Source organism: Protopterus annectens, chromosome 12.part0 (genome assembly GCF_019279795.1).
Source record: "Protopterus annectens isolate FY-2018-M chromosome 12.part0, PAN1.0, whole genome shotgun sequence".
NCBI lineage: Eukaryota > Metazoa > Chordata > Ceratodontiformes > Protopteridae > Protopterus > Protopterus annectens.
Window position 1 is genome coordinate 1160681881 of NC_056746.1, and position 13138 is coordinate 1160695018.

Sequence of the window (13138 nt, forward strand, 5' to 3'; positions counted from 1 at the left end):
CACCCAAATGCTCCTTTTGCAAAAAGATCACAGGTCTAAAGTCTCTGAGCAATAAAGACAGGGAAGAAGCTCCATCCATTTATTCAGTGTCTTATAGATTTTTAAGGGCAGATCTCTGTCTTACTTAACGTACCATCAGAGACCTGGTTGTCCCGGACCTCGTGTATTTCTGCAATTCCAGTGGCTCCATCAATACCAGAATCAAGGACCTAAATTTTCACCAACAGATAAACAAAACACTATGGAGGGACAGGTTTACACCCCAGCACCTCACAAACCTATGGAATAAACCTTTCCTGCATGTTAAGCACTGTGACTCACTATCATCACTTAAACATAACCTAGATGACTGGATGGGCATTCACAAATTTACTCCAGGATTAACTGAAATGACAACTCTGAAGAAAGTAGGTGCAGACAGAGAGGATACTGGCTTGGTGCAAAAGGTCATAAGACTCAACAGCCTTGGAATATCTATAAAATCTAGCAGAGAGAGGAAGACATTTGACTAGATGGTAAAGCTCTTCTCAATATGGCCCTGAAGAAACTGAAGGGACATTAATACTGGTGTAAAACATCATGCCAGGTAGCTACAAAGGAGGACAGAAAATGCAGCAGGCAGAGGCAGCATCTGCAGGAACTACCTACTCTTTGATATCCGAAAGACTATATAAAGATGAATGTGGAACCATGGAATGAAGTATCAGAATGGGTACGGATAGAATCACCAGAGGCAATCAAGAAGGTAGGAAACAGGTGGAAGAAAAGGGTGGAGGAGGGTAGAGATGGAGGGGAGGAACAATGTTAAAGCACTTAAAAAAGAGTATACTAGATAAGTTGCAAACTCCTTCTGCCATCAAGGAATCGTAATGTAACCAAATGCATACAATTATAGTGCAACATTTGAGGATATCTTCTGCTAAAAGATGATGCTACTCGGTCAGAATCAGCTGACCTGTGACATCACAGACAGCCACAAAAGAACAAAGCACAACCTTTATGCGATAAATATGATGCTGCTCATTTTGAGGTAGTACATTCTAATGGCAGATACATCTGGAATGGCATGATAAAGTGAAACTGGAACCACAAACTAAACTTACTTTTTCTGCTTTAGAATCCATATCCAGTTCTGCAATTTTTGCCCACTTCTGCCAGAAGTTTGGGTCATCTAAAGATATATCAGTTCTGTTTCCAGAAGCTACAAAGCTGGCCTGTAAAGAGATGATAACATGAACAAGAGACAGAATACTGACAAGAAGTAAATTTGTTTTTGCAATAACGCACATGCAAATGTACAAAATGCTTGTAACAGGCCACTCAAAAAAAAAAAAAAAAAAAAGCAGGTGAAATTTACCTCAATTTTACATCTACTGCAATGGTAACTTTTCAAATGTCTCATCTTACTGTTAATCAGCAGTGATAACAACTGCATTTAAGCTCAGTTCTAATAACGTCAGTTTTAACAGACACTCATGACCTACTAAATGCAAGTACATAATAATGCAGATACTTTGACAAGAACTCGAGGCATTTCTGTCCATGCATGCTGTGTGGGTGCACAACATTATTTATAAACAATAATAAATACGAACTGCTTCTCGCTTCCCCTAACAGGCTTGTAAAAAACACTACCACTACAAATTGCGTGGAATACAGTGACCTTACCCTGGGCAAGTGTGGGTTTAATAACTGATTATCATTGATTAATAAGTCACTGCTATCAAAAATACAATTCTTACAAACTGCTGTAATGTGAGCATGCACTGTGTAATTAATACAGATGAGTGATGGGATGAGAAATAACAGCAGCCTCAATCATTTACAGAAGGATGAGAGTTCCACAGGAATGGTATCCAGGGTTGGAAAGACTGCTCCAAATCAGAAAACTGGAAAATAAATCTACCTCAACTACATTTTTTAAATAAACAAACTTCTATTTCTTTATCACAACCCATTAAGTTATATCCCATTTAAACTCTATACTGTCAATCACAGACTTAAACCCCTTTCCAAAGGGTTCCAATGCTATCGCAGCACCTAATACTTGCATCAATGTATCATGTCCTGAGATCAGCTGGTTTTCCTCTTTTTAATTAAAAAGTCAAATGTTAAAATAAAACAAAACACCTTCCCACCTCAGAAATTGTTCTGGGTGAAATATTTTGTTAGTGCAGCTAAGGTACTAATGAAACGTACATTAAACTAATAAAGAAGATTCTTTCCCATACGTGCCACACAGTAACATGGTGGTAGACGGCATCTTACTATGTGGAGTAAGCAGCGGCACCACTTACAAAACAACAATGTCACTGCACACTTACTTTGCCTTCCCTGTGAACTGGGATGTTCAAGGAATCAGATATTCTTGTCTGCCCCCACATCAGCATTTCCCTTGCTGCACATAGTTTTCAACAACTAACTTTTACAGCACCAGATACAATGAAACTGAGCAAACTGTACCAATTACAAAATACCATGGCAGATAGTCTGCAAAACATCAAAACTTATGTCATTTAAACTTATGTTATTAAAACAATGTGCCACACTTCCTGATTAGTAGTCACACACAACAAAGCACTATAAAATTGCTTGAAACTGCTCAAAGGTAGAACTACATAAAGTGAAGAAAAATACAACTAACTATACAATTTCACTATTGCTGAATGAATATGGGTTGTCACTCAGCATCTTTTAAATGAGCCAAACATTTCAAATGGTTACTTTAAGGTCAACTGTCTTCAGAATAGCCTTGTTATGAAAAGTAAGAATTCTGAGGTTGTTTAATGATCCTGATGTAGTTTATAGCCACATTAAACTGGTCACTCTAAATTTCACTACCAGAAATTTACCAAGACCGATTTTAAATTAAACCTGGGGTTAGATTCCAAAAGACATGGCTCTTCATGTTAAGTGACTTCTTCCAGTGCACGTCTGCCTTGATTCCAAAAGACTTTCTCGCAGAGTAAGTGACTTACTCTGGTTTATATGGCCTATCTATAAAACTGACTTATTTTAGTGTACACATTCCAAAAAACTTGCTCTAGGTGCAATTGACTTACTCCAAAGTAAAAATAGAAAATGGAAATCAAAATCTACAGTCAGAGTAAAGGACATTCTAGGTACTGTAAAAGAGATAAAGACCGGAGCTAGATCCTTTAGAAAATAGAAGGAATAATTTTCATGTAAATACATAGAATTTAAGGAAAAGAACAGTTGTGTAAAATCTTACCACAATGATAGATATCCTTCTCTTAGCTATTACACCATTCATTAAATAAGGGAGTTCCCTGCCATAGGCGACCTGAAGTTGGCCAGTATACAATAAAGACTTTTAGTGCTGTAGGGTGCATGGTACATCGCACATAGGCTGCGACTGCACATTGGCCATAAAATTGACATACGCACGCGCCATCCTCAGAAATGACCGCCCCAGGAGGAATGCCAGCCTAAGGACGTAGGGTAAGACTCATCCAAGAAGAAGCAAGGCCAGGAGGAAGGAGGGAAGGATAGGAATACTGCAACAGTGAAGAGAAGGACATAGATCGTTATGGTAAGATTTTACACAACTATTCTATGTCCTTCTATTCAATTGTTGCAGTATTCATTAAATGAGGGAGAATACCAAAGCTCATGAAGTAACAGACGAAGGTGTAGCCGAGGAGCTTTTCAGGAAGCCATGCAGTATGGCTCTGGCAAATCCTGCTCTAGATTTAGAGATTCCATCTAGTTTGTAGTGTTTGGTGAAGGTATAGACTGAGGTCCATGTAGCTGCTTCAAGAATTAATTAGTATCCAACTCCTTGAAAAAGGCCCCAGAACAGGCAACAGCCCTGGTGGAGTGAGGCCTAACAGAGAAAGGGAGAGTCTTATCATGGTGAGTGTAGCAAAAGGTAACAGTCTTGGAATTCCAAGAGATAGTCTGCTTTGACACAGCCCACCCCAGGGCCCTGGGGTGGTAAGAAACGAAGAGCGGATTTTACTTTCTAACAGCTTTGGTTTTGTCTAAATAAGATCTGAGTTGCCTGTGGACATCTAAAGTATGGAACACCCTCTCACTATGGCTCTGGGGGCAAGGGAAAAAGGTAGATAAATGGATGAATAAAAGACGCAAAACAAACTAGTAAAAAACAAAAAAGAGAGCTTGAGAACGCAACCCCGATAAAAGTAACTGTTTTATTGTTAGCAAAACGCTTTCGGAGGGCACAGTGTCTCTCCATCAGATTTTTCTGATGAAGGAGAGACACTGTGCCCTCCGAAAGCGTTTTGCTAACATTAAAACAGTTACTTTTATCGGGGTTGCGTTCTCAAGCTCTCTTTTTTGTTTTTTACTAGATAAATGGATGGACTGATTTTAAGGACAGCTCACTCACTACCTTAGGCATAAATGAGGGATTTGCACGCAGGTAAACCCTGTCCTTGTGGAATACCAGAAAGGGTGGAGGAACCATAAGGGCCTATAGCTCAGACACTCATTTGGTTGAAGTTAAGGCTAATAGTAACACAGTTTTCCAGGAACTGTGCTGTAGAGAAGCTGAGGAGGCTGGCTCGAAGGGTGGGGCAGTCAGCTTTTCCAAAACAAAGTTAACGCCCCAGGGAGGTGGAATAGGTTTTCCTGGGTGGTCTAATGTGTAGGATGCCTTTAAGAAATTGTTTAGCCTCAAATCTGCTAGCTAAGGTGGGAAACAGAGGCAGAGGGGCAGACAGGCAGATCTGGCTGACATATGGGCTTTTCACTGAAGACTAAGCCAAGCCAGCATTGAGCAATTCACACAAATAAGAAAAAAAACAGGAGGATATCCACTGTCAGTGGGGCCTGGTTTCATTTCAGACACCAGACTGAAAATCTCTTTCATTTGGCTAAATAAGATTTTCTGGTATTTGGTCTCGTGGCCTCCTGCAGAACTGTAAGCACGTCCTCAGAAAACAGGTGCCTGAAAGGAATTAGTACCCTATCACCTGCAGTGTCAACTGAACAGTCAGCAGGTTGGGATGGATGAGACTCCCTTTGTCTTGTGTGAGGAGCTCCACTCTTTGAGGTAACTTGTGGTGACTGCCCTTAGCTAACTGCAGGAGGAGAGGGAACCACTGCTGTCTTGGCCAGAAGAAAGTCACAGCAAGATTTTTGGTTTATCCTGCTGAATACTGGACAGGACTTTTGGGATGAGGAGAATGGGAGAAAATGCATACAAAAACATCTCCTTCCAAAAGAAAGAAAGGGAGTCCGCTTTCTTCATCAGCGGATAAGGCTCTCTGGCATAAAAATGTGGAAGTTGTCTGTTTATGGGGGTGGCAAAGAGGTCTGAGAAAAACCCCATTGGTGGACAGTGTCAGAAACACATCCCTTTGTAGCATCCATTTGTGGGATCATGTCTGGGACCTGCTCAGGTAATCTGCCACACAATTCTGTGAAGATGGGATGTACACTACCTGAAGGGTCACCTGGACCTGGAATTTTACTGCCAATTTAAAAGCCTGAAGGGCTATCCTCCATAGTAGGTAGGATTCCTCCCCCCCCCCATTTGTTCACATACCAGAGGACTGTATGGTCTGTGGACAGTTTTAGAGGTCCTGGTTGGACTAGGGGATGTGAGGTCTGCATGGCCAATAGCAGAGCCCTCATCTCCCTTATAGTCATGGGTTCCTTCAGTTGAGAGGGAGACCAGACTCCTTGTGCTTTTAGGTGGCCGAAGGTTGTTTCCCTACCTATGTCTGAGGAGTCTGTGAAGATTTCTTGGCAAGTAACAGGAGGGTGTAAGGGGAGCCCTGGGTTGAATGACACAATGTATCCACCACTGAAGCTCTCTCTTCAGACAGGGGATGAGTAGGATAGAAAATTCTAGGGGGTGCTGGTGTTGCAGTCAAACTGACTTTAGGTACCATTGCCATTTTCTCATATGGAGTTTGGCTAAGGGGAGCATGGGAATGGTGGATGGTAAGGAACCCACGACCCTGAGGAACTCTCTGGCTGTAATGTGGTGAGCCAACAGAAGATTTCTGAAGTAAAGGGTGAAATCCTGTACCTTTTGTGGAAGTAGAGAGACCTTCATAAGATCTGTTTGTATCCTGCACCCCAGGAAAATCTGATCCTGTGAAGGGGTGAGAACTGATTTCTTTGAGTATATGGTGAACCCCAGACTTCGTTGAAGATTGACGGGTAAGGAAGATGCTGCGTTCTTACTCCTCTGTGCAGGAAGCTAGGAGGGGGAAGTCATCCAGATAAGGAAATATGTGTATTTCCTGAAGTCTGCAGTGGGGAATCGCAGGAGCTAGGCATTTGGTGAAGACCCTTGGTGTGATACAGTGTCCAAAGGGCAAGGCACAGAACTGAAAATGGCATGATGATACAGAGAAGTGTAAAACCTTCCTGTAGTTAGGATGGATGGGGATGTGCAGATATGCATCCCTGATATCCACTGTAACCATGAAGGCTTGAGGCAGAATAAGTAAGTGGGAACAAAGCCTGAAAGGTCAGCATGCGGAAAGTGGGTACCCTTAGAAAGGTATTGCGATGGGACAGGGCAAGGATGGATCTCCATGGACCCTCCTTCCTTGGCACCAGGAACAATCTCAAATAAAATCCTTTTCCTATTTGGATTTTGGGAACACTCTGGACGGTCCCTTGGCTCATCAATTCTAACAGAACCACTGGGAAAAAAAGATAAATGCTCCCTGGGAGGTTGAGGGATGCCTTTGAAGGAAGGTTGGTGGTCCCATACCATAAAATACCTTTTTTGAACAATGGAGAGGACCCAGTAGTCTTGGGTTATGCTTTCCCAGGCAGGTAAGGAGAGGGAAAGCACTGGGAAAGTGGAATGTGTGTGAGAGGGGAGAGCAGTCAAAGACAGGATGGTTTGTCAGGAAGGGGCTGCTTTGGTGGTGGAGTTGTCAAGAGGGGCTCTAGGCTGTTGTGGTTTCCTGTCATTCTTTTTTGTTCTAAGTTGTGTGCGACATGAATGCCTATGCACAAACAGGTTTTGCAGAGTAACTTCTTTGGAACTTGGGTACTGATGAAACAAAATGTGGTTCAGTTCTTACTCCTTACCCTTTACCTGCAATAACTTGAACAAGTTAGCAGCTGCAGGGCCAAACAAAGCAGAGTTGTCCAAAGGAGCATCCATGAGTTTGTCTTTTATATCCTCAGGTAATGGCTGCAGCTTTAGCCAAGATAATCTTCTTAATACTGATCCAGAGGCAGCTGCTCTGGTGGAAGCTTCTGCAGCATCATAGCTGCATTTTATGGAGTGTCGTGCTACTTGAGAAGACGCACTAAGCAAGGAAGTAGCCAAGGTTTTATTTTCTGAGTCAGGTAAGTCTGCAGTTACCTGTAAAAGTTGTGACATAAGCTCTAAAGTGAATCTGGTCAGATGAGTATAGTAATTTATGGCCCTAAACGCTAGAGGGCAGAAGTGTACATTCTTTTGCCTAGTCTATCCAGGATCCTGCTATCCTTATCTGATGGTAGGATGGGAGTGGAGGGCAGTAACTTTGATGGCTTCTCTGAAACCATAGAAATAACAGAAGGGTCTCCAAAAGGGCATCTGAAGAGGAAACTTGCAGTCCTCTCGGAGCTTACAGAAGTGGTCTGACTTCTTGAGGGTGAGTGGCTGGGAATCTGGTGCCTGTGAAACTGTAGCAAAAGCATCAAGGAAGACAGGCAAGACAAGAGGAATGGAAGATGGGCTAGGTGATTCCATCTGTAGTAACTCACATTATCTTTTTTGTACTTCCGATACTTGGGTGCTGTCCCATTTAACACGGTCTCTCATTTTAGCAATAGTCTCCCCCCAAAGGAAAGGTCTTCGATAGGAGAATTTGTTTCAAAGGATTCCTCTTCTGGGGAGGCATAATCCAGTGTGTGTGGGGGATCTGTAAAAAGAAGGCCAGCAATTCCTGACTCCAGGATGTCTCTTCCTCTGAAGAATCCTCTTTCCTAATCCTTTTAAATGGACAGGCGGTACTGGAAGAAGGAGCTCTAAAGCCTGGGGGAGGCGTAAGGAACATAAGGGCATTCAACAGGCCCTGAATGAATTGCTGCCAGTCACTAACAGGTTCTTTAACTGGGGATACAGGTTTGTTTTTTTGTTTCTTTTTATCATGGAAATCTGTCTTATGTACGGTAGGAGGCCCCAACGTAGGCCTACACTCTTATCAGGTCAGAAACTACCTCCTCCCTTACAAGGATCTGAGGAATCCCATTACGGCCTTCTGAAATCATGAGCCGTGGTTCTCCTCGGACATTCGAAACAGATGCCTACTCAGCCTCTGTGGACATGCTTCTGCTTGGATCCAATGTGGCCTGAAAGTCAGGCTCGACCTGTGGATCAGAACTATGAACCGGTCATGTCTCCAGGGTCCTCCTCCACCTCAAGAGATGTCTGTTTTCAGAGGTGCAGCAAAAGGTAAAGGCCTTTGCTTTCTGGCCTTCTGCTTCAAACTTTACTTGCCATCAGGCTCCGAGACTCCTTTCATAGCACTTTTTGCTCGCAGCTTTAAGCGCTGATTCTCTAGGTAGACAGCTAAAGAGGATAATCTACTCCTTAAGGTCTTTGGGATAAAAGCCTGACAAATAGAGCAGTTTTTATGGTCATGGTTTGGGCCTATGCAGAAGAGGCACTGGAGATGGCTATCCTTGTGTGGAATTTGCCGCCCACACTGGCACTTGCCCCTCTTGGATTACATGAACTCTAACCAAAGACAGTAGCAATTAGTCAAAAAATTCCCCAACAGGGCACTTATCTGAAATCTGAAGAATCACAAACGACTTTGGAGTCAGACCGTACATTGGAATCTGGCATTTGGATCTGGCGGTAGAGAAGTTCTGAGGATGGTGCATGTGTACATGTCACTTTAACGGGCGATGTCCAATCACAGCCTACATGCAATTTACCATGCACCTTACAGTAGTAAAAGTCTTTTGCATACTGGCCAATGATGTGTCACTTATGGCGGGGAACTCCCTCTTATAATGAATACTGCAACAGATGAATAAGAAGGATATCAATACATGCAGGACAATACTCAAAAAAGGAGGACTGAGGTTTACGGAAAGCAGGAATAGAATCGATCTGCTAATGACTATCTAACTAACGCTAATTAGAGTAGTATATGGCTAGGCTTGTAAAGGTCCTAGGGCCATGATCCTAGTAACCTCCTATGAACATATGAATTGAGCAATTTATGTAATGTTGGTGTAAATGAAAACTAAAAAAAAAGAAAACTCATATATTGTCTGCACGACAACAACAATGGAAACTTATTACAGGGTCTTCTTTTCTATTAAAACATGCAAAGTAATGTTGCAGCTTAAAATCTGATGATTTATTACAGGTGTTTAAAAATAAAGCCACCCTCACCCACTTTTAACTGCAATAAATTGTTCAATATCTGAGCCTGAATGTGTGTAGTGACATGCTCCTGTAAATAACACTGCACCTTCAGACGGATAGGGCTTTCTTGCAAATAATGGCCAAACAGGATTCTTTCTCTAAAGATAGACAACTGTTTTATAGAATTACTAATGCTGCTAATTATCGCGGTAGTGGTGCTGCGGTAGCATTGTGGCCTCATAGCAAGACGTTGTCGCGTTCGATTCTCAGTTAGAGCGTCTTCTGTGTGGAGGCATGCGTGAATGGGCGTGCCTTCGTTGAAGTTTGTGCGTCAGGGCTGGTAACTCGGCACATAAAAATCCACTACCAAGCATTAGCGGACTGGAGTTCCGCTGTGGCGACCCCTAACCGGGATAAGCCGAAAGACACAACAACTAGTGCTGCTAATTCAGACAAAGCTAATGTCTTAGCTTACTACCCTATAGAAGTACAGAACTTTTATGCAATACCATTTTTAAGCAACTAAATGCAATTCCTATTAATTTAAAGGACTCAAACATATTTTATAATGTACCGCAAGATAAATTATTGGGGTAGTGATGAAAAGGCATGCTTGGCTTAAAGAACAGTCTCATCCAGACACTGTAATTTCTACAATTACATTTTACTGCTTTCTGCTGGTCTTCTAGGTCCTAGAAGATCTATCCTTTTTTAAGACTTAGGAGAACAGGGAAAAAATAAAAGGAGAATTTACCCAATTACTGTCATTAGTCTAATTGTTTTACTTCAATGGGTAAAGGTAAAAAATGGTACTTCTGGGGAGGAGGGGGTTTACAAACTCTGAGTACCATCAGTATGAACTTAATACAGGACCCATAAAGAGGAGTCCTCAACATTACACTGACTAGCTCCCCATGTGGCCTAGTCAGTTTCCCTCCACTGAGGGAGAGGGTGCAAACTAGCCATCCAATAAGGTAATGCATCTTAACAGTATACAGAATTTCAGCCTAAAGGTTGTAATCCAGAAAACAGACCAGTGCTGTAAAGGTTGGAATGCATTCACCTAGCTACTGTTATAACGATCATGTCACACAACTTTATTATACGTGCTGAATATATTTGTATTCAGTGGACATTAAACTAAAACCTAAATTTCTCTATAAGACTCATCTTGAGTCTTGACATCAGATAGATTGGGATAGCCTTGAAGACTAACATCATGAATATGCTAGTACATGCAAATATAGACACAAATGAGACACAATGCAAAGGTGTGTGTGTGTCTTTATTACTAAAATCTCAAAGTATGTGCAGTCTACAGCAGAGTGCCATTGGATATTTTCCTGAGGATTTTTCTAAAAAGTTAAGACCCTTTCAGGTAGAGACCACAAGTATGCTTACATACCATTTGTCTCCTTAGTTTTATACCTTGTGCTGTGTGGGAATATCTCAATAAATATGCAACTGTAGTTGAGCAATACAGTACATAATATTTCTCAAAGAAAATTATTTATCTGTAATTCTACCTTTTTAAATATTATAGCAAAAAAAAAACTATGGACATTTTATAAGCAAGGGTCACAGTATCAAATTCCAGCTCTAACCACTACGCCTAATTTTTTTCTTGAATCTTTTTTTCTTTCCATACCCCACCGTCCAATCAACTCTTTCATTCCTTAGCTGTAGAACAGCTGGGAATTGGCCAATGGTAGGTCATCATCCAAACAGCTACAGATATAATGCTGAGACCACTGCTTTTAAGTGCCCCAAAACAAATATACACTGAATCCCTCACTGCAGAGCTAGCACACTGCTCGGCAAACCAAAGCACTCTTCAGATGGCATTCTTGTTACTTCACCAACTGACAAATGCGCAGTAGGCCAAAGCCATCTCACTCCTCCTGGGATGGAGGACCTCTGCCACCGACTCCCACCACAGTAACTAGCAAGTCAAATATATACTGCTGGGACTTGCTCATCTGGCTTAAAATGTTATTTAAACACATACGTCAAGAGATGTTAGAGATGCAGCCCTTTAAAGAAAGGTAACAAAAACAGCAAAAACCATTAACATCAAAGGAAAAACCCTGTAAAATGACCAGTGATCCACATTTCCAATTTCTCCATTCTTGCCAGTGTGGCAAATGGAATAATAAATGCTGGAATGGATAAGCGGTGCAATGTAGTAAATAAAAAAAAAACGTAATTCTTTCAAATGTTATATTAACTACAAGGGAAACAGCAAAAAGCATTAACGTCAAAGGCAAAAACATGTAAAATGCTCAGTGATCCACACTTCCAATTTCTCCATTTTTGCCAGTGTGGCAAATGGAATAATAAATGCTGGAACGGATAAGCAGTGCAAAGTAGCAAATAACAAAAAAATGTAATTCTTTCAACTGTTATGTTAACTACAAGGGATTAACAGATTATTTTGTGCAGTACAACACTTAAAGCATACAGAAGTTAGGTTTGTTTAAACAGAAGGATTACATTAAATTATATCATTTGTGCAACTCCATTTGCAGGGCTGCCATGGGTTGCTAATTAAGTGGCACAAATGCACCAGAGCCATCTCACCAAAACCAAAATGACTTTTTCTGTAAATCAACAATTCTCCCCTTCACTAAACTACATCAGTATCAAAAGTCTTTGTAAAACATCTCATATGGTAGAAATTAGCAAAAGCAACTGTTTCAAATACGTTAGTTAATAATAAACTGACACCATGTACTACATTGCCTGATTAAAAGTAACTCTCTCTCTCTCTAGGGTCTATATTAGAAGCAGGAAAAGTACAGCTGTGTACCTACCATAAATGTAGATGCTCGAGTGTATTCACTGTCGCAGTCATTACACTTGGATTATCCGCCGGCAGGCTACCCGCAATCGGCCCGAGTTCCAAAGTCTTGGTCCAGCGTCGGTTGCTGTTGCCTCTTCCCTGATGTCAGTGCACCAGGGGTATAAAAGATGCAACTGATGCCATTTTCTTCAGTTTTTCTTGCCCCAGATGTCAGGTGCCCCCAGATAGGAAGGCTGGAAAAATAAAATTATGCCAAAAAGCATGCATGAACTAATATAAACATTTCCTTCATCTACAAGCAAATACACCACACAGGTTGCATAGAGTTGAGAAGTACAGAGAAGTCCCAGCAAAGTAAAGGGGGATGGTGGATGGGTGGGTAACCTGGACTGCAACAGTGAATACACTCGAACATCTACATTTATGGTAGGTACACAACAGTACTATGTTCATCATGTTTCACTGTTGCAGTCATTACACTTGGGTTGAATCCCAAAGCTGAGGTTAGGCGGCTGGGTCTAAATAGGATTTGGAGAGGCTACCAGGCCCTGCAGGACTGCAGTGGCAAAGCCTGCTCTGGATTTAGAGTAGAGAGGCAAGTGGTAGTGCTTGGTGAAAGTGTGCACTGAGCTCCAGGTTGCAGTTTCTAAAATGTCTTTGGTTGGTACTCCTCTGAGAAAGGCTGCTGAAGTGGCTGTTGCTCTGGTAGAATGTGGCCTAATGACCTTAGGCACTGATTTGCCATGTTGTGCATAACAGAAGCGGATGCAGTGCCCTATCCATTTTGAAACTGTCTGCTTTGTGATAGGTTTTCCTTGTGATCCTGAAGCATAGGCTACAAACAGTTGCTCAGTTTTTCTGAAAGCTTTTGTTTTGTCCAGGTAGAATCGTAGCTGTCTATGTATATCCAAAGCGTGCAGAAGTCTCTCCCCTTTATTCTGGGGATTTGGGTAGAAAATTGGTAAATGAATGGTTTGGTTCAGGGCCACATTGGAAACTGCTTTTGG

At 41.7% G+C, this 13138-nt stretch overlaps 1 protein-coding gene across 3 annotated transcripts in view; it reads right to left on the bottom strand.

Annotated features, from left to right (window-relative positions):
* CHD6 (chromodomain helicase DNA binding protein 6) overlaps nucleotides 1-13138 on the bottom strand; it is a 2211516-nt gene that overhangs the window by 1256229 nt on the left and 942149 nt on the right. For all 3 annotated transcript variants that reach the window (XM_044090190.1, XM_044090189.1, XM_044090188.1), the window contains one exon: nucleotides 1104-1214. In XM_044090190.1, coding sequence (XP_043946125.1) covers nucleotides 1104-1214 — 111 coding nt within the window. The remainder of the gene's footprint in view (nucleotides 1-1103; nucleotides 1215-13138) is intronic.